Source organism: Arvicola amphibius, chromosome 2 (genome assembly GCF_903992535.2).
Source record: "Arvicola amphibius chromosome 2, mArvAmp1.2, whole genome shotgun sequence".
Lineage (NCBI taxonomy): Eukaryota > Metazoa > Chordata > Mammalia > Rodentia > Cricetidae > Arvicola > Arvicola amphibius.
Window position 1 is genome coordinate 18,165,032 of NC_052048.2, and position 25,698 is coordinate 18,190,729.

Genomic DNA, 25,698 nt, shown 5'->3' on the forward strand with positions numbered 1-25,698 from the left:
AAGTCAATATTCATGATTGTTCATGAGAATATTCAGGTATGTCCTAAAGATATACAAAATGAAGGTTAGGACAATATCCAGTGAGACCTACAGCAACCAAATGATGGCTTGTAGAATAAACAGTACATACTTGTCAAATATTGGATTAAAATAATAAAAACCAACCTTAGAAACGTGAAGTTAGAGCTACCTATTATGGCTCATCCCTCTAATATTAACACTTGAAACAGGGGGAAGAGTAGAAAAATTGAGGCCAAACTAGGCCCAGTCATAAAAATAAACCCAAAACATAAACATCAATTCAAAAGATGAATAAAGGGGATTCCTGGGAAGTACAAAATGTAGAAAAATTGAGGCCAAACTAGGCCCAGTCATAAAAATAAACCCAAAACATAAACATCAATTCAAAAGATGAATAAAGGGGATTCCTGGGAAGTACAAAATGATGCAAGATGATAAGTACTGCGTTGGTTGAGAGAGGACAGAAAATATTCATGAGTACGATTAAGAAGAAAATGGCAAAGGATTTTCTACTTGAAAATAGGATAAAACTGTACCCAAACCCCTCTGCTACTGATAAACATGAGGGTGTAGATGTGAAGACACAAGAGAGTCAACCACTGACTTTCTCATGCTCCTCCTCATGGAACCTAGGAAGGCTTACTCAACATAGTGGCCAGCAGCTAACAACCTTCTTCCTTATTGCCAGGAAGAGACATCTCAGGAAGAATGCAGTATCTACCAAGTTACAAGTGGAAATTTTCCCACAGGGAAGAAATTTTCCAATGGGGGAAAATCACAAGGGATGGTCTCCTTGTTATCCCTGAAATTATATAATTATAAAAATTAGATACCATAATATATAATGCTTGAAACTGAAAGAACCACCATCTTGTATTCCTTCAATAATCCAGAATTCTATAACAGATGGAATTTAAATTCACTTTGCAGTAAATCCTTAATCTTAATATTGTACATCCAAACAGCTACGAGAGTATCTCGGAATATGTTGAATTTACATGTGACATTTCTATAGCTTCTCATGTTACTTTGCTTCAAAAAAATGAAGAAAAAGATAATGCCCTTTAGAAATTTATGCTAGTAAAATAACACCATCAAAAACACACTTACAGTGTGTCAATATAATACTTGCAATTTTCTATCTCTCTGAGAGAGCAAGACTCTAGAATAAGAGAAGACAGGAGTTGAAAAACTGTGGTGAGTCATCATTGTGTTCTCAAAACCATTCCAATGTTCTCTGTGAATCAGAACATGCTCTTAACCACTGAGCCATAGTATCTGTGATACTATGTCATCAAAAGGTCTTCCTTGGTATGACCTTCTCTAATTAGTATTTATTTTCAAGAGATACACTTCCATAGAGCCTCATATTGGGATTGAAATTTAGCCAAAATAATTTTGGAAATCAAAAACTTTTAGGCTATTCAATGACTAAGGCAAATGCAGTAGTATCACTCTGAAGCACTCAAAGTCTAGCTGGATAAAGACAAAGAGGAAAAGTCGTAGGCTTTTAAGTGAAACAATTTTTTTACAGAAAATGAAAATCCACAGCATCAGAACCACATCAAAGCTAAAAGAGAGATGCACTGTATTTTGAAAAATTTGAAAAGCAAATGTCTCCAATAAATTCAATTTTATTATTATTATTTTTTTTTTTTTTTTTTTTGGTTTTTCGAGATAGGGTTTCCTTGTAGTTTCTAGAACCTGTCCTGGAACTAGCTCTTGTAGACCAGGCTGGCCTCGAACTCACAGAGATCCGCCTGCCTCTGCCTCCCGAGTGCTGGGATTAAAGGCGTTTGCCACCACCGTCCGGCTCAATTTTATTATTTTACATGTACAAAAAAAGACAAAAGGAAGGGAATATTATGGAGTTTGTAACTTTCCCACAAATCTGTAAGAAAGACAAAATGCCAGTCTCCTCTGCAGAGTGACATCCTTTCTTGAAACAATATTAATTAGATTTTGGAAATAAGCACATGTCTTCTCACATACTTATTTTATTTCTAGATTATTCAATGTTAATAGGTTTTATATTATATTCTTTAGAAAATGAGCATATATATATTCAAATAATATCTAAATTAAGAATATTTTTGGTTTGTGCATGGTTGAATAAAAGTTAAGGAAACAAAATGATATTTGGTGTGTGTGTTTGTGAGTGTTTGTGTGTTTGTTTTACAGAATACTTAGATGGGAACAGAAAAATATGGTAGCATAACACCTGCTCAAAATTATACTATAAGGACTTATTAGGAAAAACAGCATGGAATAGGCTCAATAAAGATGTATAAATCAATGGAATTAATTACATGACAGAAAAGAACCCACACAATTTCAGTACCATTTAATATTAACATAGCTGTCAAAAATATGCAGTCTATAAACTATAGTACGAATTATAATTGGTCTTAATAATAAAAACCTGGAGTCATATATAGGCATTAATGCTGAAAGATCAGAAAACCAGAGAAGGCAGGCACTAACTCTTACTTCTACTAAATCCTCAATTCAAATAAGTGATCCTATCCCTAAAAATCCTCCTACTGAAATCTGTGTCTGTGAAACCTCCTACTGAATGCACTGAGCTCCTGTCTCCTCCCACCTTATATTCATCACTCTGAACATCCTTATCAGTCCTTTCTCCAACTCCCTTATGCAAGTATTAAAGAAGAGTGACTCCCACATACTGGTGTTAAAGGTGTGAGCCTACATGTCCTAGTTGTTTCTCTTTGAGACAGATCAATATAGTGTAGCCCGGAGAGGTCTTGAAATCACAGAGATCCATTTGCCTCTGCCTCCTGAGTACTGAAATTATAGGTATATGCAGCCATTGACTAGCATCTGTGGCTCTATGGATAACTAGTTCTTTAGCTCTGCACTCTAATCTTCAAGAAATTGTTATTTGTTGATCATGAACACAATATTACGAGAAGAAATCCAAATTGTCAAAAAAATACCTCTTGAAACATTGAAACTCCACATGTAAATAAAGGGAAATACATGGATACCTATCTATCCTAAAGAGGAATCATTCAAATTTTAAAACACTTTTAATTTTAACTTACTTTAATGAATGCACAAAAATGAAATTGTTTAGAAAGATACAGGGAACCTTGAGGCAAATACCTAGGATATTCTAAAATGGATTTAAGTAGAAAAAAGAAGGCACCAATTGTTTATGACTAGAATTCACTAATGAGTGAGTATGTACCATATTCATATTTTTGTGTCTGTTTTGGGGCAGCTGGCCCAATCCCTGCGTTCAGGGGCGTGGCTGCCCCAGGAGAGAAAGGTAACTTTAAAAAGAGCTGGGTCCGGGTGGGAGGCCCCTGTTTTTTCCCGCGTCATCCTCTGCTTCGCTGGACCCTTGGCTATGTAAGTTCCCTTATTCTCCTTTTATTAAAACTGATTTATTCTAAAAGGGCTATTTTCAGTTATTTCCAATTTCCAAATTCCTCCTACCGCCATTACAGGTCTGGGTTATCTCACTCAGGATAATGTATTCTGTTTCTATCCATTTGCATGCAAAATTCAAGATGTCACTGTTTTTTACCTCTGAGTGGTACTCTAATATGTAGATGTGCCACACTTTCTTTATCCATTTTTCCATTGAGGGGCATCTAGGTTGTTTCCAGGTTCTGGATATTACAAATAATGCTTTTGTGAACACAGTGGAACAAATGCAAAGGACATTGAGCCTATAGTTTGTGATCCTAGAGAAGCTAAGAAATAAGTTGAACCCAAAGAAAAATATATAGATCCTCCTGGAAATTGGAAGCCGATGAGAACACCTGGCAAAAGTTGGGAGCATGGAGGTAGGGATTGGGTGGAGGTTAAGGGGATAGAGGAAGAGAGAAGGGAAAAGGCGTGGGTTGGGGAGAGTTTGTGGGAATGGGATGGTTGAGATGGAGGATGGCAGATATGGGGCAGGTAATATCTTAATTAAGGGAGCCATTTTAGGGTTGGAAAGAGGCTTGGCTCTAGAGCGGTTCCCAGTTGTCCACGGGATGTCCTAGGTAGGTCCCTGGGCAGTGGAGGAGAGAGTGCCTTAACTGGTCTTGTCCCTTAGTCAGACTGATGATTATTTTGAATATCACCATAGAACCTTTGCACTGCAACTGATGGAGATAGACACAGAGACCCACATTGGACTGAGCTCCCATGGTCCAGTTGAAGGGAAAAGGAGGGAGAAGAACACCAAGGAAGTCAGGACCACAAAGGGTTGGTCCACCCAATGAGACAGTGTGCCTGATCTAATGGGAGCTCACCAAAGCCTGCTGGACTGGGACTGAACTAGCATATGATCAAACTGGAATCTCTGAATGTACATGACAATTGGATCCCACTGAGAAGCCAATGATAGTGGCATTGGGATTTGTTTCTATGGCATGTACTTGTTTTTTGAGATCCTAGTCTATTACAAGGCTTCTCTTCCTAGGCCTGGATGGACGGGGAAGGGTCTTGGACTTGGAAGGGGAGGGAGGACAATGAGTTGGGGAGCAGGAGGGAAATGGGAGGAGGGGAAGAAGTGGAGATTTTGAATGGTATTATTTATAATGCAATAAAAAAGGGAAAAAAGAGCACACCAAAGGACAAATGTGATTAAATGAAATTAAATGGTCTCACAGTGAAAAATAATTAGTAGAGTAAAATAAAAACTGTTACCACCTGTATATCACACAGGAGACTAATATTCAGAATGTACAAACCAATCAATTCATAGAAGTTAAAAAAATTGAAAGGATTTTTGTTTTATATTCTTGGTTATGAGCCAAGACATTTCTCTAGCCCTGAATGGGTATTCCACAATGGGAAAATTTAAAGAGAACTCATTAATATTTTGTAAATGTTCAACATTCTTAGTTTTCATAGATATGCAAGTTAAAGCAGTGAATCTATTCCACTGCCATCAATCACAACAGTAACCATGATTTGAGAAAAAAAATAGAAATTTCTGCTGAGAATGTGATCAAAGAGGAAGTTGTTGAGAGTGAAAATCAGATGACAATCTGGACTCATTCCATGAACATTAATACTGAATCTACACACATTAAAAATGGAACTTCCCTATGTACTGGTTCTATATTGTGGGTAATTTCTGTAGTTCGGTAATAAACAGGACATGGAAGTAACTGCGACTTGATGAATTTACATTTTTCATGATTGTAATCAGAACAGGTACAGCTGTATAATATAGAAAAGTCAATCCTCAACTGCTTTAACCATTGCAAGTTCCTATGAACCTGTGTCATATTGTGTATTTCTTGGCCCACCTTAGACATTAATGACTGACAGTGTTCCTCCTCAGCTGCTCCACAAATTGTTTGTATTATTTCTGCTGAGTTTCTAAGTGATATTTTTCTAGCCTGAAACAGTAATCCCTTTCACAAGTTGCTAACACTGAAAAAGGTCAAGAAATGGGCTCAAAAGTTGTGTGATATTTGGTTTCTCAGTGAGCCTCCACTGTCAGCCACATTCAGAGAGTCCGGCTTGGTCGCATGTTCCATCAGTCCCATTCCAACTGGTCTTGGTGATCTCCTGTTAGTTCTGTCCCACCGTCTCAGTGGGTGAATGCACCCCTCACGGTCCTGACTTCCTTTCTCATGTTCTCCCTCCTTCTGTTCCTCATCAGGACCTGGGGAGCTCAGTCCGGTGCTCCAATGTGGGTCTCTGTCTCTATCTCCATCCATCGCCAGGTGAAGGTTCTATGGTGATATGCAAGATTTTCATCAGTATGGCTATAGGATCTGGCCTTTTCCAGCTCCCTCTCCTCAGCTGCCCAAGGAAGTAGCTGGGGGCATCTCCCTGGTTACCTGGGAACCCCTCTGGAGTCAAGTCTCTTGACAACCCTAAAATGGCTCCCTTAATTAAGATATATGCTTCCCTATCCGCCCTTCCTATATCCCAAGCATCCCATTCCCCAAGCTCTCCCCATCCTCCCCTTCACGCTTTTCTCTCCCCATCTCCCCTTGCCCCCATCCCACTCCACCCCCAAGTTCCCAATTTTTGCCCGGCAATCTTGTCTACTTCCAATATCCAGGAGGATAACTATATGATTTTCTTTGGGTTCACCTTCTTATTATCTTCTCAAGGATCATGAATTATAGGCTCTATGTCCTTTAATTATGGCTAGAAACCAAATATGAGTGAGTACATCCCATGCTCATCTTTTTGGGTCTGGGTTACCTCACTTAGAATAGTGTTTTCTATTTCCATCCATTTGCATGCAAAATTCAAGATGTCATTGTTTTTTATTGCTGAGTAGTATTCTAATATGTATATATTCCAGTTTCTTCATCCATTCTTCCAACGAAGGCCATCTCGGTTGTTTCCAGGTGCTGGCTATTACAAATAATGCTGCTATGAACATAGTTGAACTCTACGGCATGGATGGGCTCTGTGTGAGCCTTGTAAGTTTGGTTGCTCACCTTCCTGGACCTGGGGGGAGTTGGGAGGATCTTGGACTTAACATAGTGAAGGGAATCCTGATGGCTCTTTGGCTTGGAGAGGGAGGGAGTGGGGCTATGGGTAGAAGGGAGGGGAGGGGAGGGGGAGGAGGAAGGGAGGAGATGGAAATTTTTAATAAAAAAATGAGGAATAAAAAATAAAAAAACGTTGTGTAATATTTGACAAAATCAGCTTCTCTATTCCAGGACCCACCTAGATAAGGACAAGGCAGAGTTCTGCAAGAACAGCCAATCCCTCAGCTGCCCACACATGAACATGTATACCTAGCTTTCTCCTTTCTTCCTCCTCTGACTTTCCCAGAAAAAAGTTCACCAAGGCCAGCCCTGATCAGGATCCCTCATCTCCAAATCGTGCCCATCTTGTATCTGCAGACACTAGAAAACTATCCTGTCAATAAACATTAAGCATTATTAACAATAAATAACTTAACTGTTCACTGTCTTTAACTTTCAACTCCATGGTTCTAATGAGAAAGTGTCTGATTTTCATAGAAACTGAGAAAACTAACAAATGCAAATACACTACTCATTCAGAATACATCTATTATCCCTTTAGGGGGTGAAAAACCACAACTGCTTACATTACAGATTTCATCTCATCTATACCAAAGGACTTTTATTTAGTGATTTTTGTTTTGTGAGATTATCTCCATATGTTTCAAATTGAGCATCAAGCAAATTCATATGCACATCCCAGCAAAGTGGATCATGTGAATAAAGTATCATCTAAATTAATATCCATGAGGCCCTTTGTGCTTTCCCTCATCCACATTCTCTTCAAATTTCTACCAAACCCATACAAAAACTATGAAATTATGAAGGACTGATATTGCTTGGGACATTAATGGCAGCTCATTATATTTGCAGTTTCGGACCTCTCACAATAGAAAAAATAGGCTCCTAGAGTAAAACAAAAGTACTATCATTTGAAGACATTTAAATACAACATCTGCTAAGCATATTGTTCTTTCTTTGCTTTTTTGAGAAGTTTCCTCATGAACCAGCCTTCAAATTCCTAGAACTCATTATCAAATGTGGCTGCTCAAGAACTCACAGAAATTCAATTGCCTCTGAACCCAAGTTCTGGGATTAAAGTATGTTAAACCACTCCTGGTTATCTGCTAATCAATTTTTGAAAAATAAGTGAAACTATGCTCATGAGAAGTAGTGAAGCTGTCTTTGTGATTACCTGGTCATACAGTTACTTGGAACCTTAACTGCCACTTTTCTTTCTATAACACAGAAGAACATGAAGAAGAACAGTCTATGAAGTCTTCTAGGTCTATGATAAAATAGTTTCTCTAAACATTATCTGGAGAATTCTGGACAGCCTTCTGTGCCCCAAAAGGCTGTCACTCTTGTTTGTCTCTTACTATGCAACACTCCTTGGTCTCCTAATGCCCTGTAGAGCTTATAAAAAAATCCTTCTCCGGACTCTATCCATGATAACACATGTGGAAAAAATGAAAAGAGGTTGCATTGAAAAGCAGACAATACCTTTCTTTAGCCTCAATGACAGTAAGAACTGGGACAAAAATATACATGAAGGCAGAGAAGCAAATTCCCCCTTATTACAACTAACATTGTACAAGTCACAGTTGTATCAAACTAGGGTTTAAACAATAACAAAAATTTGTTTCTTATATCTGGATGATGCCTGAAATATATCAACATTGTTATCAAAATTTCATGTTTTAGCATTGAGAAGTGAGACATTCACAACCTACTCCCCACTACATCCTGCTAGGCTAATGTCCCAAACAAAAGGTCAGGTCACCAGTAAGGACCTGAAAAGTGCCTTTGTTCTACCTTCCTTATAAAGACTCTGCCTTACTTCTCCCAGCACAGACTTGGGAGCAACTCCAGAGCCTCCTCCAAGATGCTGGTGGTCCTGCTCACAGCAGCCTTGTTGGCTGTGAGCTCAGTTCAGAGAGCAAATGCAGGTATGAAATAGGGTAGACATTGGTTCTGTGAAATAGGGATTGGGCAACACATGGAAGTACAGGGCTGGGAGAAATGTAAAACAATAAATAAGAAACTGAAGTAAAGGATTAGAAAAATATATTAGAATATTTATATCTTCATTTGGCTCTGGATCTTAGACTTTGCTTATAGTAAAATTTAGGAAACTATTTTACCACAGAATAGCATGAGTGCATTTGTGAAATAACCTTTTTGGTGGGGGATGAAGAATGGTATGGTGATACAGGTGACAGAGGGAAGCTCAGTTCTCAAGGAGTTATGAGAAGCCAATAGTAAATAATGCCAACATTTCTCTACAGATGAGAGCAAAAACTGAAAGAAGTAAAGGTACCTCATAGATGTTTTTGAAATGAGGAAAAATATAATAAATTTGAAACTGTATCATTCAGCTAGGAATATCATGAATAATTTTTTAAATTATTTTTGAGCATGTGTGTGCATTCAGAACTCTCTGTGTATGTGTGTGTTTACATGTATGAGTGTGTGAGAGATAAGGATGGAGACAACAAACAGACACAAAGTCATGCACAGAGAGAGACAGAGACAGAGAGAGAGAGAGAGAGAGAGAGAGAGAGAGAGAGCATGTGGTTGAATATTTTTTCACATTTCAGTCAGAAGACAGCATATTGTCAGAAAGATTTGTATTTTACCATATGATCCCAGGAACTGAATACAAATCGTCAGACACACACTTTGACCCACTGAGATATCTTCCTTGGCCTCTCTATCTCTATTATAATGACCCACATGCAATATTCATTGTTATTCACAAAGTATTTACAGCAATGATTATAATTATTTCATATATGAAATACCTATGGATATATATCATATAACAAATGAAGGTCATGAAGAAAAACATAAAGAATATGAACTAGTCAGACTAAAATTATCATACTACAATGAAGGCTAATAGTAAGGGTTGCCAGAGATACTTAGAAACAAAATAGTCATTGTTCCTGATCATAGAAACCATTCTGGAAGTAGTATCTGTAGCACTGTCAAAAAATAAAATACTTCTTAGTGGATGTGAAGATGTTATTGAAAGTCATTTGTATTTCCAGCTGAAAAATCTTATAACTAACTTTTCTCTACTCTTGTGCTTATTTTCTAGAGATCATCTATGAAGACTCTTCTTCTCAGCTCTTAGGTAGGGCCTGATTCATCCTATATTAACTGATTAAGCATCATTTACTTCTGTAATTATACAGTTCTATAAAATCTAATAAGTTTATTATTTTGTGAAGTTAACATGTGACAGCTTACTCTGAGATAGATAGGAAAGTTCCCCTGCATTGTCTCTAGGACCTAGAAGAGGGCAATATGCTGGAAGAGTAGGAAGCCAGGGTTTATACCAGGAACATTTTGTGTCTTCCACAGATGGAAGGAATGACTTGCATATGATGAGCATATTGAGTGTCCTCATCTAAAATCTTCCATGACTCTATGGGTTGGTCAGAGAATTTTTTTTCCCATTGATTCATTTTAGAATTATATAATTCCACACTAGATAGATATGTAACTTCACAGATTTTAGTCTCTCACATCTTTTTAAAATTTATTCTTCTCACTCAGCTCTGCACCCACAGCTGAGTAATACATACAAAAACACTGCTGGAAAACTGAATGGAACATCTTTTAGTCTCTTTCCTATTCTTCTTTTTGTTCTCCACAGGATTATAGGACTCAAAACAACATGCTATATTAAAGAATAGAGCACTGCTGTCGCATTATGGTCCATTGCCTAATTATAACTAATATCGTTAAAAAATCCTTTCAATTTTGTCACTTTTGTCTGAGAAATGTAACAAAAATAAAATCACCTTTAATGATCAAATTTAAGAAGAAATATTTTCCTGAAGAGTTGAGCCATAAAAAGTTATTATGATAAATATTTAAAAATTACATTTTTAAAAGAGTCAGGCTCATATATTTAGGAAGGAAGGGCATTCTGACAGAAAGAGAAAAGTAAGCTTCTTTCACATGGATCTATGTCCCTGCAGAGGAAGAGCAAAAAAGCCAGGTTAATGGTCAACTGCCTCAGAATGATGAGGAAAGTGATGAACCTGAAGATGGTGAGGATGACAGTGGAGAAGAAAACCCACCAGAGAAACCACCACATCATCCTCGCCCTCCTAAACCTGGAAAACCACATGGCCCACCCCAGGAGGGAGATGGGGAGAAACCTCGCCCACCTAAACCTGAAAAACCAGAAGGCCCACCCCAAGAGGGAGGTGAGGAGAAACCTCGCCCTCCTAAACCAGAAAAACCAGAAAAACCAGAAGCCCCACCTGAGGAGCCTGAGGAGGGTGGTGATGAATAGGCAAGTAACCTCTAGAAATTTTCTGCATAAATAAAAGGTTCATCAGCACAACAAAAGTAATCAGACACTTTATTATTCCAACAAAGATATGGGATTCCCTTTGCTTGCTGTTAATACCATTCGTTAATAGGAAGCTTCTTTGGGCCTATAGATAGGGCAGAATGGAGCTAGGCAGGAAAACTAAACTGAATGCTGGGAAAAAGAAGGCAGAATCAGTGAGAAGCCATGGAGTTGCCTGAGGGAGAAAGGCACCAGCCCCCAGCTGGTACCTTGCTGGTAGGTCATGACCTTGTGGTGATGAACAACTTAATGTAGATGGGTTAATTTAGGATATAAGAGGTATTTAGCAATGTGCTTAAATGATTGCCTAAGCAGTGATTTAACTAGTATGGTTTTTGTGTGCTTATTTTGGGACTAAACACTAGGGTACAAATGAAGGGCTCCTGCCAACAGCATAGTATGAAACTCTAGAGATCACCACCATCTTCCAAAAGGCATAAATATCTTATACATCTAAAACTTAAAAGTTCTCTATACCTTGATTTCTGTGACAAATGTTATTTAAAGTCACTCTCCAACAAATGTCTTAACACTAACACAGTTAGATATCCAAAATACTAACAGATATCTCAAAATATATTTGTATTGCAGGCTAGGTCATTCTTCCCCCTGACTTCATTTATCTGTTTATTAATTGCAGGCGGAGTAGAAAACAGTTACCTTTAATGTCATTTCAATGGAGCAATGATGTAAGAGAACCTTCAACACTCCAATAAAATATTTAGCATGAAATTATTCTTTGTTGTTTTCTTAGTCTGAGCATGAATGAGTGAAATCTGGGGACTGTGGCCAAACCTAAGGCAATTTTAAAACTCTTCAATCATTTTCATTAGAAAACGTCTTACTTTCTCAATTTATGAATCAGTCCACTATCATTTGAGAGACCCCTTTTTTTTTCTTCTTACCTGGAGTACAACTGTGCTATATTTCCCAGATATTTCTGATTTTAGCAGGAGACTTCACATAAGACATGATTTTCAATATTAAAATATATAAAGAGATGAAACTACATAAAGATACTCTTAGTATGTCATGTGTGTTGTCTGGCCAGGACACTATAGAAGAGCTGCCTAGGAGAACTGGCAAAAGAGTTCCTTGTATCTTTTCTCACAGATAACACTCTCTGTTTACATGTTAGGAAGTTGCTGTTTTTGCAGCTGGTGTTCTTTTGGGCACTCAAGTCTCAACCAACTCACATTCTTCCTTGAAGTGGACAGTCCTATAAATACAGTGATACAGTGGTTTTAGGGGCCAGATGTTCATTATTTTCACTTTCCTTTAATTTTTATAAATATGTACTTGTCTAATCCACATATGAAATTTTTAAATATTTTATGTATACCTTAGAGCAATCTTCCTATCTTAATTTTTTAGGGTCTGTAAATGTTCATTCAGTGATTCTTAAATTATAAATATTTTATGTATACCTTAGAGCAATCTTCCTATCTTAATTTTTTAGGGTTTGTAAATGTTCATTCATTGATTCTTAAATTATGTTGAATTTTAAATAAAAATGTAAATACAAAAGGTTTAGATGTTACACAATTTGAGGAATTATTAAACTTTCCAAATAGTTGAGCCTTAATTTTTAGACTCTTAATTTGCTATTTTTGAATGCTCTATGCAATTTTTTATTTTACCTAGATCATATTCTTCTTTACCTCCTTTCACAAAATTCTTTATGAAAACTGGAGTGATGTTCATGGAAGTAGCACAGTGGGAGATTCATAGAAATGACAATTTGGTGTCATATGAAATTTTGACACTTAAACTACTGTTGGCAAAATTCTTTGGATGGCCATGAATTCAATATGGCAAAGAGAAGTACAGATGATAGGCCAAGATATGGTAAGATTTATGTGTATATTTATAGACACAGGCTAACCACATTCATCTACTAACCACATTCATCTACAATATAGACAAAGCTACATGTCATAATGAAACTGTGACTGTCAGAAGCCTAAATGATTTATCAAACAACCTTCTGTCCCAGAATAGTCCAATGCTTATTCATTAACAGTCTTTGTATGTGTAAATCAAAATTATCACCAATACTTATACCTATAATATCTCTGTTTATAAGAAGAGAGGATAAACTCTTTACCCATGTTCCATGAAACTCTGGAATCTGTGACACTAAGCTGAAAGCCTTAGTTTGGAGTTGGATGCATGAGAGAGGTTAAAAAAATCATCAAAGACTCCAATATATGACAATTTGTCATTAAAAATATCATAATTTACTCAAGAGGTAAAATATTTTTATTAGGAAAATAGTTTTCAGGCACATACCTACAATTACATAACACTGAGGCAAAAAAGCTAAAAAGCCTCAATACATAGAAAATATATTTCTTATATTCTTTGTCTTTAATATCTTTATTTATTTATCATCATTATTTATTTCAGACCTTTTATCTTATATTTAATGAAACTGACAATTTCATACATTGATTTATTCATTTCTGGGTCTCCTTACAATTTCCCCCCAAACTCCCCACACAGCCAAAATCCTTTCTTCATGTCTTCCTTCATATCTATATCCATATACCTATTTATATGTGTCCAACTATGAAGTCTGCTGAAATATTGGTAGAAGACAGTTGCTCCATAATTTAACTAATACCTTATCCTTGGCAACATGTGGCCTAGAAATATAACTTCAAAGCTGTCATACAACTCTTTAGTAGAGTACTTGTTGACATAATTTAGCCCTCGACACATACTTCAGCACATAAATAAATACTTCATTTTACCTGCCATAAGTTACTTAAACTTCAAAGAAACTATGCATGTTTTCAGAATACAGTTCAATATGACTTTGTGATTTTTAACACCTCAAGTCAGCATTCACTGTCCTCTGAAGTCCATTTAACAGTAAAAATCAGTCAACATGTTCTTGTCAGTTTCTTGATATGTGACCAAGTTCATGCCAGAAAGCAACTTTAGGTGTACATGTTGTATTATGTGGCCCTTTCATAATGCACAATATGATCCAATAAAGTCAGCATTCATTGGGTCTAACATTTAACAAGAATTGTTTATTTTGTTTTGTATAAATGGGTTTCTCCTGCATGAATGACTGTGTACCACATGCATTTAGTGTCCATGGAGGAGAGGAGAATATCTGGAACTAAAAATTTAAATAGTTGTTGGTTACTATATCAATGCTCAGACCCCAAACCAGGGCCTCTGAAAGACAAACAAGTAGTCTTAACTGCTGATCAATCTCTACAGCCCCAATGAAATATTAACTTTACTTATCAGCTCTTCTAAATAGAAGATTTTATGCCCACACAAATACACATAGAAATTGTGTCATAATTAGGACATATTGCTCAGTTTCTAAGACCACGTGATGCATTGTCTTCAAATAGCTTCAAGGTATTGATGAAAAACATTCTTTTCCTATCTATTGATTAAACTATATTTTTAAATTTTAGGAAAATATATTTGCACCTAGGTTTTTAAGGTGATGTTCATGAAGAAAATATTATCTGTCTCCCAACACTTCATATAGAAATACTGAAGTATTCCCTGGCATGTAAGAATAGTAACTGAACCTAGTAATAATATCCTAAAGCTGTGTTTGTGTAATACAATCTATATTTCATAAACACATATTTGCATGCCAAATCTGTCAAAAGAGTTACTAGGAAAAGATGTAAATCAACTTCTTAAACACAAAGCTCATTCAAAAATAACCAATTATTTTATTACTTTTTCTTAAAGGATTAGTTTCCATTAATACAAAATTTCTTTTTGATTAAGAGAATGATAAATGATTTGTTTACCATTTATTATCAAACAAAATCCATGAAGAAATTTTAAAAGACAAAGGAGGACGCTGAACTGAATCACTAAGTCACCACTCATACCATCCTTTATTTGTTCTTGGCTTGGAATGCTGCCTCTCCCTTGTTCATGTCCATTCTCAATGAAAACCCCGACTCTTGGAACCGAACAACTCCTCTCTATTGGCTAGTGGACCATGGACAGGCTTCCTGTAACACTGCCTTTCATTTTAAATAAGAAGTAAGGTTCTAACTCTAACACAACAAAACTGTACAATGAACATTATTATCAATAATTGTCCAAAAAAAAGCAAGATTGTTTTGGCTGGGTTTTTTTTGTTTTTCCATATAAAGTTGATTATTGTCCTCTCAAGATCTGTGAAGAATTTTGATGGGACCTTGATGGGGATTGCATTGAATCTATAGATTGCCTTTGGTAGAATTGCCATTTTTACTATGTTGATCCTCCCAATCCAAGAGCAAGGGAGATCCTTCCATTTTCTGGTATCTTCTTCAACTTCTTTCTTCAAAGACTTGTCAAATAGATCTTTCACTTCCTTGGTTAGAGTTACCTCAACATAATTTATGCTATTTGTGGATATCATTAAAGGTGATACTTCTTTGATTTACCTCCCTACTTCCTTATCCTTTGTGTATAGGAGGGCAACTGATTTTTTGGAGTTGATCTTGTATCATGCCACATTACTAAAGGAGTTTATCAGCTGTAGGAGATCTTTGGGGGAGTTTTGTGGTCGCTAATGTACACTATCATATCATCTGCAAATAACAAAAGTTTAACTTCTTCCTTTCCAAATCGAATCCCCTTGATCCACTTATGTTGTCTTATCGCTATTGCTAGAACTTCAAGCTCTATATTGAAGAGATAAGGAGAGATTGGACAGCCTTGACATGTTCCTGAATTTAGTGGGATGATCTCGAGTTTCTCTCTGTTTAATTTGATGTTAGCTGTTGGCTTGCTGTAAATAGCTTTTATTATATTTAGGTATGAACCTTGTATCCCTACCCTCTCCAAGACCTTTATCATAAAAGGGTGTTGAATTTTGTCAAATGCTTTTTCAGCATCTAATGAAATAATCATATGGTTTTTTCTTTCAGTTTATTTATATGATGGATTACTTTGATAGATTTTCATATGTTGAACCAGCACTGCATCTCTGGGATGAAGCCTACTTGATCGTAGTGAATAATTTTTCTTATGTGTTCTTGGACTCGGTTTGCCAGTATTTTATTGAGAATTTTTTGGTCGATGTTCATGAGTGAGATTGGCCTGTAATTCTCTTTCTTGGTTGAGTCTTGGCATGGTTTCCTATCAGGGTAAATGTGGCTTCATAAAAGGAATTTGGCAAGGACTCTTCTGTTTCTATATTGTGAAATACATTAAGGAGTATAGGTATTATCTCTTCTTGGAAGTTCTGGTAGAATTCTGCATTGAAACCATCTGGTCCTGGGCTTTTTCTGGAAGGGATGTTTTTGATAACAGCTTCTAATTCTTCATGACTGACAGGTTTATTTAGATTGTTCACCTGATCTTGGTTCAATTTTGGTATATGGTACTTATCTAAAAAATGTACATTTCTTTTACATTTTCCAATTTTGTGGCATACAGGCTTTTGTAGTAAGATCTAATGATTCTCTGAATTTCCTCTGTGTCTGTGGTTATGTCCCCCTTTTCATTTCTGATCTTATTAATTTGTATGTTCTCTCTCTGCCTTTTGATTAGTTTGGATAGGGGTTTGTCAATCTTGTTGATTTTCTCAAAGAACCAGCTTTTTGTTTCATTGATTCTTTGGATTGTTTTCTGTGTTTCTATTTTGCTGATTTCAGCCCTCAGTTTGATTATTTCCAGTCTTCTACTTTTCCTAGGTGAGTCTGCTTCTTTTTTTTTCTAGAGCTTTCAGGTATGCTGTTAAGTCTGCAATGTGTGCTTTCTTCATATTCTTTAAGTGGACACTTAGTGCTATGAACTTTCCTCTTAGTACTGCTTTCATAGTGTCCCAAAGGATTAAGTATGTTGTGCCTGTATTTTAATTAAATTCAAGGAAGACTTTAATTTCTTTCTTTATTTCTTCCTTGACCCAGGTGTGGTTCAGTAGTTGACTGTTCAGTTTCCACAAGTTTGTAGGCTTTCTGGGGGTAGCATTGTTGTGGAATTCTAGTTTTAATCCATGGTGCTCTGATAAGACACAGGTGGTTACTAATATTTTTTGTAACTGTGGAAGTTTGCTTTGTTACCGAGTATGTGGTCAATTTTCGAGAGAGTTCCATGAGCTGCAGAGAAAAAGGTATATTCTTTCCTATTTGGGTGGAATGTTCTATAGATATCTGTTAAATCCATTTGATTCATTACCTCCATTAAGTCTCTTATTTGTCTTTTAGTTTTCTGTCTGATTGACCTGTCCATTGGTGAGAGAGGAGTGTTGAAGTCTCCTACTATTAGTGTGTGTGGTTTGATGTCTCTCTTGAGTTCTAGTAATGTTTCTTTTACATAAGTGGGTTCTTTTATATTAGGGGCATAGATATTCAGGACTGAGACTTCATCCTGATGATTTTTTTCCTGTTATGAGTATAAAATGTCCCTTTCAATCTCTTCTGATTGATTTTAGTTTGAAGTCAACTATGCTAGAAATTAGTATGGCCACACCGCTTGTTTCTTAGGCCCACTTGCTTGATAAACCTTTTCCCAGCCCTTTCCTCTGAGTAGATGTCTGTCATTTTGGTTGAGGTGTGTTTCTTGTAAGAGAGATATACATTCATTTAATCTACATGGTAAGTAAAAAAAGGCAAGATATTCTGAGTAAATTGGGAGCTTGGGGACTCTGGGAGAGGGTTGAAGGGGAGTGAAGAGGTAGGTAGGGGAGCAGAGAAAACTGTAGAACTCAATTTAAAAAAAACAGAACAAAAAATCCATTCTAGAATATTATCTTCTCTCAGCATAATAATTGGTGAAGAAGAATGGGAAAAGTCAGAATAACAAGTATCCAAATATTCTCTGGATACATTAATGCTTATGAGTGTCCTGAATTTTTTTCTTATCCAGAGCCAATTCTCTTTCAGCTTCATCTGATAAATTTTGTGAACTCTTCAGTATTGACAGAGGTTTTCCCACCCAGTCTCTCAGCTGTTCTATCCCAGAGAAAGACACAGACGTCTACATTACTTATATACTGGTTAGCCTATTAGCTCAGGCTTCTTATGAACTCTTATAACTTATATCTAACCCATAATTCTTGTATGTACTTGCTACATGGCTAGGTAACTTTAATCAGCAAGGCATGCTTATCTTGTGCCCTCTGTGTCTGGGTGGTGACTGCAGATTGAGCTTTTCTTCTTCTAAGAGTTCTCCTATTCTGGTAGTTCTGCCTATACCCCATGCCTGACTACTGGCCAATCAGCATTTATTAAACCAATATAAGTGATAAATCTTTACAGGTTACAAGACCATTTTCCAACAACAATTCCCCCTTTTTTCTCAAAACAAGAACTCTGAATCGAATTTCCTTTAACTTTTCCTGAACATTATCCATAACTTGTAACTAACAGTATAAACAAAGACAAACATCTATAATCCATTTTTGGGGACTGTGGGCATAGTTGTCTGGGCAACTTCCTGCTGATTGGGAGCACTATTAATCTTATGGGAACCTATAGGAAAATTAGGATTATTTTTGAGTCCTGACTGGAATATTCTATGATGCTTGATCATCTCCGTCAGCAGTCTTGAGGCTATTCTGGATGTAGAACTCAAAAGAAACTCCAACAGAGGTCCTCTGAATTGTAGGATCATCTTTGGCATTCATTCCCATGAGAGATTTTTCAGGAGGTTTTCCTTCATTAAACCTGATTTTTCTTAGCCCAGAACGAATCCACAGCCTCTCACTTCCTGGGGAAACAAAAGCAAAACCTGTTCCACAAAGTAACATAACTTCTGACTTAAATTTTCAAGCCAAGGCATATTCAATATATATGTTGGATTAATCCAGCAGCATTTGTAATCAAATGCCTTTTAGCCTTCTTCAGCTATCAAACCATTCAAAGACCGTCCAATGACACAGTATCCAAATTCTCTGTTTTCCATCTTTACAATGGCTTTATTTTAAAATAAATTTATTTTATTTTTAATTTTTTTCTTTTTTGAGAACTGGATTTCTCTGTGTATGATTGGCTGCCCTAGAAATCACTCTGCAAAACTCATAGATATCATCTTGCCTCTGTCTCCCAAGTTCTGTGATTAAAGGTGTGTGTTACCATACCCAACTATTCTGTTTCTTTATTTAAAAAGAATTTTATCCTTTTTCTTTTTCTCTCAAGCCTTCATATATTTTTAAACACACTGTAAATCCATTGGAGATTTTGTTTCTCTTAATCTATCTTTCCTGTATATCTCTCTTTTTCTGACCACATGAGTCTTTAATTAGCTAAGCTATGTGGCTAAAATTACAGCCGTGGCTTTGACAGCAATGTATACCCCAGTCCTTAGATTTATGAGAGTCTAGCTTCATGCAGGTTGACCCCAATATCTCTATCTGGGATTTTACTAATCTTGCTATGATTTTCTTTGTCAGACAATTTTAGGACAGGAGTGTGTTTTAAATAAACATGCAGGCTAATTTGTTTTGGAAAGGAGCTCTTATAGAACTGTACTTCAGGAGAATTTTTATAACCAGAGTATCTCTTGACAATGTGGTAAGGACATGTTGGGCATTGAAGAGAAAAACGATTTAGGTGAGCTAGATCGTCACAGAGAAAATACAATGTGGTCTTGAAGGGACAGAGTATTTTTTTCTTAATTACTTGAATTAAAACCTTGAGAGGTACTACATTAGGAGAGGTAATATAACATGGGAGAGTGGGAGAGACTATTGTCATTTACAGAATTATGGGGTTCCTGTAGAAAAAGACTGATGCAACCATTTCCAAAGATAGAAATGAACTTTTTGTGGGATGATTGAAAGTTCTACTCCAAATTATATATTCTGGCTGGATTTACATGTCAGCATTCACTAAAAAAGGAAGTATTTGGAAGACCATAACTTTATGGAAGAGTGTCAGGAACTATTTATCCCTTTACCACTGGGGTTTGCATTTCTACAGCAGAGGCCATCATTTCTTCCTATAGGACATAAAGCAATGTGTGTAACATGATATCTGGGAGAGCGAAGCAGTGTAGCATGATTAATAAAAACCCAGAGACAGGTATTGGAATTCAACAAAAAGGTCAGAAAAGCAAAACAGCCAGTCTCTGGCTCTTACCTCTACTTCAATCTGGAATGGTGATCATGCCTCCAGGAAACTCAGAATGAGACTGACTGAGAGCTTCTTCCTCCCATCTTATATTCCCTTTAGTGCTAGGATTAAATCATGCACAATTACAAACTAGTTTCTGTGGCAATTTATGAGTGTCCTGGGATTAATGGTGTGTGTCACCACTGCCTGGTCCATTATCCTGACCAGGGTGGCAGTTTTACTCTCTGATTTTCAGGCAAGCTTTAGTTATTAAAATACAAATGAAATATCATGACATTTCCCCTTTTTATCTAAACTAAAATGAAGGCTATAACTAATATAAGAAAAACTATATACAATAAGTACAATGACAATGTATAATATATTCAGACAAATAAATCATTATTGAATCTACTCTTTATCCTCTCATATCTATATTCAATGATAGGGTCAGTGACCTAACAGAGATCATTCAGGTGCTGCTGAGAAAGTTTTCAATAGATAATGCAAAAGTTAATCTGAGAGAATACAAACTTAGGTAAAAATATTCAAAATTTTACCTATTTTATCTGTAAGCCATTTGCTGAGGATAAATGATTTACTATCAGTTTGGAGTAACAAAGAGAAGTCATACATAAATGCATTTGTTGTACAACTGTGGTTAATTGAGTTCTATTCCAAAAACCCATGTAAAACTTGAAAAAGAGTCCTTTTCTAAGATCCACCAAGTCAAGAACAAGGCTGCTTTCCCCCAAGGAACACCTGTTCCACAGTAAACACTTGTAAACATGTCTACATATCCCACTTCAGAAGTATGTCCTGATTTCATTAAATACCCATGGTGTGTATCTTTATGTGTGTGTGCATATGCTTTTAGACCATTTCCACCTCTCTCTATTTCCATTACAACTCCTCCTGTGTCACCCTGCACCTTCCCAAATTCATAACATCTTATGTATGCATATATAACTATTACCCCATGAGTCTGTGTGTGTTTGTTTGTATCTGTCTGTCTGTCTGTCTGTCTGTCTGTCTGTCTGTCTGTCTGTCTGTGTCTGTTTGCATGTAAGTGCAGATATTTGAGAAGACCAGAAGATGTAATTAGTTCCCCTGGAGTTGAAGTTAAAGGTGGTTATGAGTCACCAAATATGGAAGCTTGGAAGGGAACCTGGTCCTTTTTACAAGAATAGGACTTACTATTAACCTCAGGCAATCACTCCATATCCCCAAGTGCACATTCATGACAAATAAAAGTGATTCTAATGTTAAACCTGCGGTAATAAGCCTGTCATTTCACAGAAATTATTGTAAGTTGCTAAGAGTTAGGATTTACTCAGCACTCTCTCCCTCAATAGACCTAGCTTTTCTGTTAAATTTCTAATCTTTATTACTTCAGAGTATCAATTTTTGGACATTGACAATTGTTACTTTAAGAATCAAAACATCAGGGTTCCCCACTCTATGCTAAGACCAAGGTCCTCCCAACTCCCCCCAGGTCCAGGAAGGTGATCGACCAAGCTGAGAAGGCTCCCACAGAGCCCGTCCATGAAGAACAATCAGAGCCCAGAGCCATTGTCCTTTGCTTCTCAGTCAGCCCCCGCTGTTGGCCACACTCAGAGAGACGGGTTTGGTCGCATGATCCATCAGTCCCATTCCAACTGGAGTTGGTGATCTCCCATTAGTTCTGTCCCACTGTCTCCATGAGTGAACGCACCCCTCTCGTTCCTGACTTTCTCCCTCATGTTCTCGCTCCTTCTGCTCTGGCCTTGAGAGGGAGGGAGGGGAGGTATGGGTGGAGGGGAGGGGAGGGAAGGGGGGAGAAGGAGGGGAGAGAAAGGGGAGAAGGAGGGGAGGGAGGGGGGAGGAGGAGGGAAGGAGATGGAAATTTTTAAATATAAAAAAAAATAAACCATGAGAAAAAAAAATGAAAAAAAAAAAAAAAAAAGAATCAAAACAATGATTTTTTTTTAAAATCACTGAGTTCATATTTCATCTCTCCTGATTTGTACTTTCTGTAGTTGATTTTATTTTTGTAAATCTATTTAGTATTCTATGTAATTAAAATCACCTCCTCTTTGTAGTTTTTCAGGAGCAAGTAGTATTCCCTAGCAAAGCAAAATTCTCTTCTTTAAATGATTTCTCTAAGGCATCTGCATCTGAATCAGTTAACAAGACATCATTCATGATATGGTGAATTGTAGATTGAGGAAACTGATTATGAATTATTTCCACTGGCTTTCATATAAAGTACTGATACAAGGTAGGGCTGTTTAACATTTCTTGTGGAAGAATTATCATTGATATCTTTTTTATTTTATTACTTTAAAAAATACCAATATTAATTTGCTATGGCCCACAACTGAATAGATACTTCAAGAACTAAGTAATTGATTTTAAAACCTAAAAGGTAATAAGGACTTAATAGTCTAAGAAAACGATCAACTGAGGCTGAGGGAATATTGAGTTTTGTAGAAAAGAAATTATGGGATGCACATGTGGGTCAGTATGTTCCACAACTTGATTATATTCTGGTCATTTTACCTGCTACCTTTTTCCTACTGAAATTCTAAAACAGAGAGAAGACAATATCATTGAATGAAACTGTTGCACAAAGAATCTAAAAAAATAAAGACTTTTGTGCAAAACTTTTGTGAGTTTATTCAGATAGGAAAATTAAGATTTTGGTACCTTTTACTAATGATGAAATTTCCTCATTATGGGCAGAAAATGAACATTGAGAAAGAGCTTGCTGTAATTTTTTGGGAAAGATTAACATCAAACATCCTCAAAGCAAGAGACTTCAATTTGAAAAGAGAACTGGATGGATCCTTCCTCACATTGTACAGGAGAATGAAGGCATCCAATTAAGGAATGTGAAGACATCTTAGCAAATGATGTGTCTGATGGTAATAAATGAATCATCAAAAAAATGTGCCAAGATGAAGAGTAATTGGCTTATTGGTATATCACATTTTCACTAATTTAAAATTTCATGAATCTACCCCCCAAAAAAACACACAAAAAATAAACATAAAGGAATCAAAAGAAGAGATTTATCACATGAATTTTTTTTTTTTTTTTTTTTTTTTTTTTTTTGGTTTTTCGAGACAGGGTTTCTCTGTGGCTTTAGAGCCTGTCCTGGAACTAGCTCTTGTAGACCAGGCTGGTCTCGAACTCACAGAGATCCGCCTGCCTCTGCCTCCCAAGTGCTGGGATTAAAGGCGTGCGCCACCATCGCCCGGCTCACATGAATTTTTAAATGACCTAAGAAACAGATGGGCAGAACAGATTCTGTATGGCAACATAACTTCCAGATTTTCTGCTGGAACCTAAATAGATAGATAGGTAGATAGATAGATAGATAGATAGATAGATAGATAGATAGATAGATAGATAGAAGAAATCAGAAGAAATATATGTGGTAGCACATTAATCTATGTTAAAATACAACACATTGTTTATTCTCTCAATCTGTGTATGACTGTTGTGGAAGTTTAGAAAATGTATACATTGTAGTGGGAAGTAGAAGGTAGAAGGTGTGCTTTTATGGAGACTATTAAGTCCAAGATATACATTCCAGACATGGATTACTTAAGGGCTCTAACAACCTCCAGGTCACTAAGAGTCTGGGGCATCCTGCCCATCATTTAACATCACCTTTTCTAAATGTCTTCTTGGTGAGCTGTTCCATAAATTGTTTGGATTATGCCTCATGAGTTCATAGATGACATTTTGGTGGAAGTTAACAGAATGGTCTGATTCACAGATTGCCAACACTGAAGAGGTTCAAGGAAAGGGCAAATGTTTTTATCATTTACACAGTACACACATGTGAAGAAGTCTACCTAGGTATCCCTATGCTCCTTGTCTCCGACATCATTTTCCTTACTGAAAGTATAAAAGTGGCCTTTGGGTCAGGATTTTAATGAATATAGGAGCCTAACAAAGGCATATTTTAGGCAGACTTTTCTTCCTGTCCATCAGTTTCCAAATAATCGACACATAGACTCATAATTATTTATAAATGCTTGGAATAATTAACATTTGTTACTAGCTAATTCTTATATTTTCAATAAATCCATATTTTTACCTGATTTTGGCCATGGGGTTTGGTATCTTTTCTCAGTATAGCATGTTCATCTTGTATCTCTCTGTGTTTGTTAATGATTTCTCTGATTCTGACCTTCTTCCTTCAAGTACTCTCAGTTTAGCTGTACTGTCTATACTTCCTGTCTGGCTCCTGGCCTGTCATTTCCTTATTAATCAATGAGAGTAATACATATTTATAGTGTATGGAATGGTTATTCCATAGCATTTTCCCCTTTGTGCCTAATTAAAAAGTAAGGTTTTAAACATATGTATATATATATATATATATATATATATATATATATATATATATCAGTTATTTAGTAGGAATTGCAGGTTCAATACTCAGTTCATTTATATTTTGCAAATTTACAGAAAATATTCTGTTATTTAACTTATCTTTGTGACAATAAATTTTTATTATCTGTTAATTTTATTTCTAAGAACAAACTTTTTTATTTACATATAAATCCCAGTGTCCTCTGCCTCCACTTTTCCTGCTCCGCAAATCCTTCACCTACCCTACTCTATATCCATTCCACAGAGATGGTGAGGACTCTTGTGGGTTGTCAACAAAGTCTGGCATATCAGTTGATATAGGACTAAGTACTTCCTTGTTGTATATAGTAACTCTAATCTTCCATACTTAATTTACCTTTTTTTTAAAAAAAAAATAACAATTGGAATTTCAATTAGGGACCAGAATTTCCACATAAGAACTGACAAACTTGAAGAATTCTAATCACTCAAAAATGGAGTCAAACTTGGCTTCTTAGTAACTGTCTTTTCTTGGTAGTCTCTCTTTGCTAGCACCAAGAAAGGGCATGGCTCCTTTGAAAGAGAGATTCCTGACACAATACTAATGGTAAAATACACATGGCTATTTTAAGAGGACATTCTATATCAAACACTTTTATGGGGATTACGAGCAATAGCTGACACACTACTTGATGGCAGCATGAAGCCAAAAACTCACCAGACTTTGGGTAGTAAAAATGGCTTTCATGCCAATCAATTCACCATAAAGCTTAGCTTTGTGTGAAGCAAGTGGGGCAGAGTCAGATGCCAAAGCACATGGTTTGACCCTAATCAAGTTATTTACCCATTTAAAGGCTCATGAGGTCAGAAAAATGATTATTGATATTCAATGAAGAGACATTTAGGTGGAAAACAATCTCTAAATGATTTCCAATATCTTTAAGATGGGTATAAAAGAGAAGACATAGACAATCTTAAGAAAGAAATATATACTTTTAAAGTATTAAAGTCCCTAAGAAATGAATAAATAATATAAAAGAAATTGTCACATAATTGGAATTAAACAGTGTGTCTGGATCTTATATGTGACTATGTTAATAACTTTTTGGCTGCTAATAGACTTTGTATTAAAGTTGCTGAACTAAATCAACCAATATGTTTTAAAATGTTTCAGTTTCAAAATAGGAGTAAAAGGATATGTTACCCTGAGGAAGAGTTTATGCTTTTATACATAAATAAGAAGCTATGGATTTATTTAAGATAGTATGATCAGATTAGACTAATCCTGAAAATTCTGACTATAGATATAAAGAAATAACGCTAAAATACCACAAAACATGTAACATATATTTTACTCACTCAAATATAAATAAAAAATCTTTAGCTAACTTATACACACCAGATATTCCATATATGTAATTCATGTTATCTTTTTTATATTTTTTTATAAATTTTATAT

At 36.2% G+C, this 25,698-nt stretch overlaps 1 protein-coding gene across 1 annotated transcript; it reads left to right on the forward strand.

Moving 5' to 3' along the window:
- Positions 1–8,367: 8,367 nt before the first annotated feature.
- Positions 8,368–10,794, forward strand: LOC119806577 (proline-rich proteoglycan 2-like). The gene is made up of 2 exons (XM_042054505.1): positions 8,368–8,431; positions 10,475–10,794. The coding sequence occupies exons 1-2, from the start codon at positions 8,368–8,370 to the stop codon at positions 10,792–10,794; spliced, it is 384 nt and encodes a 127-aa protein (XP_041910439.1).
- Positions 10,795–25,698: the final 14,904 nt, after the last annotated feature.

What these genes read in the sequence shown, in the direction of transcription:
- LOC119806577 (XM_042054505.1), top strand. Translation starts at nt 8,368, where the DNA reads ATGCTGGTGGTCCTGCTCACAGCAGCCTTGTTGGCTGTGAGCTCAGTT. An exon ending in AGTTCAGAGAGCAAATGCAG is followed by an intron (nt 8,432 to 10,474) that starts GTATGAAATAGG and finishes ATGTCCCTGCAG; the next exon opens with AGGAAGAGCAAAAAAGCCAG.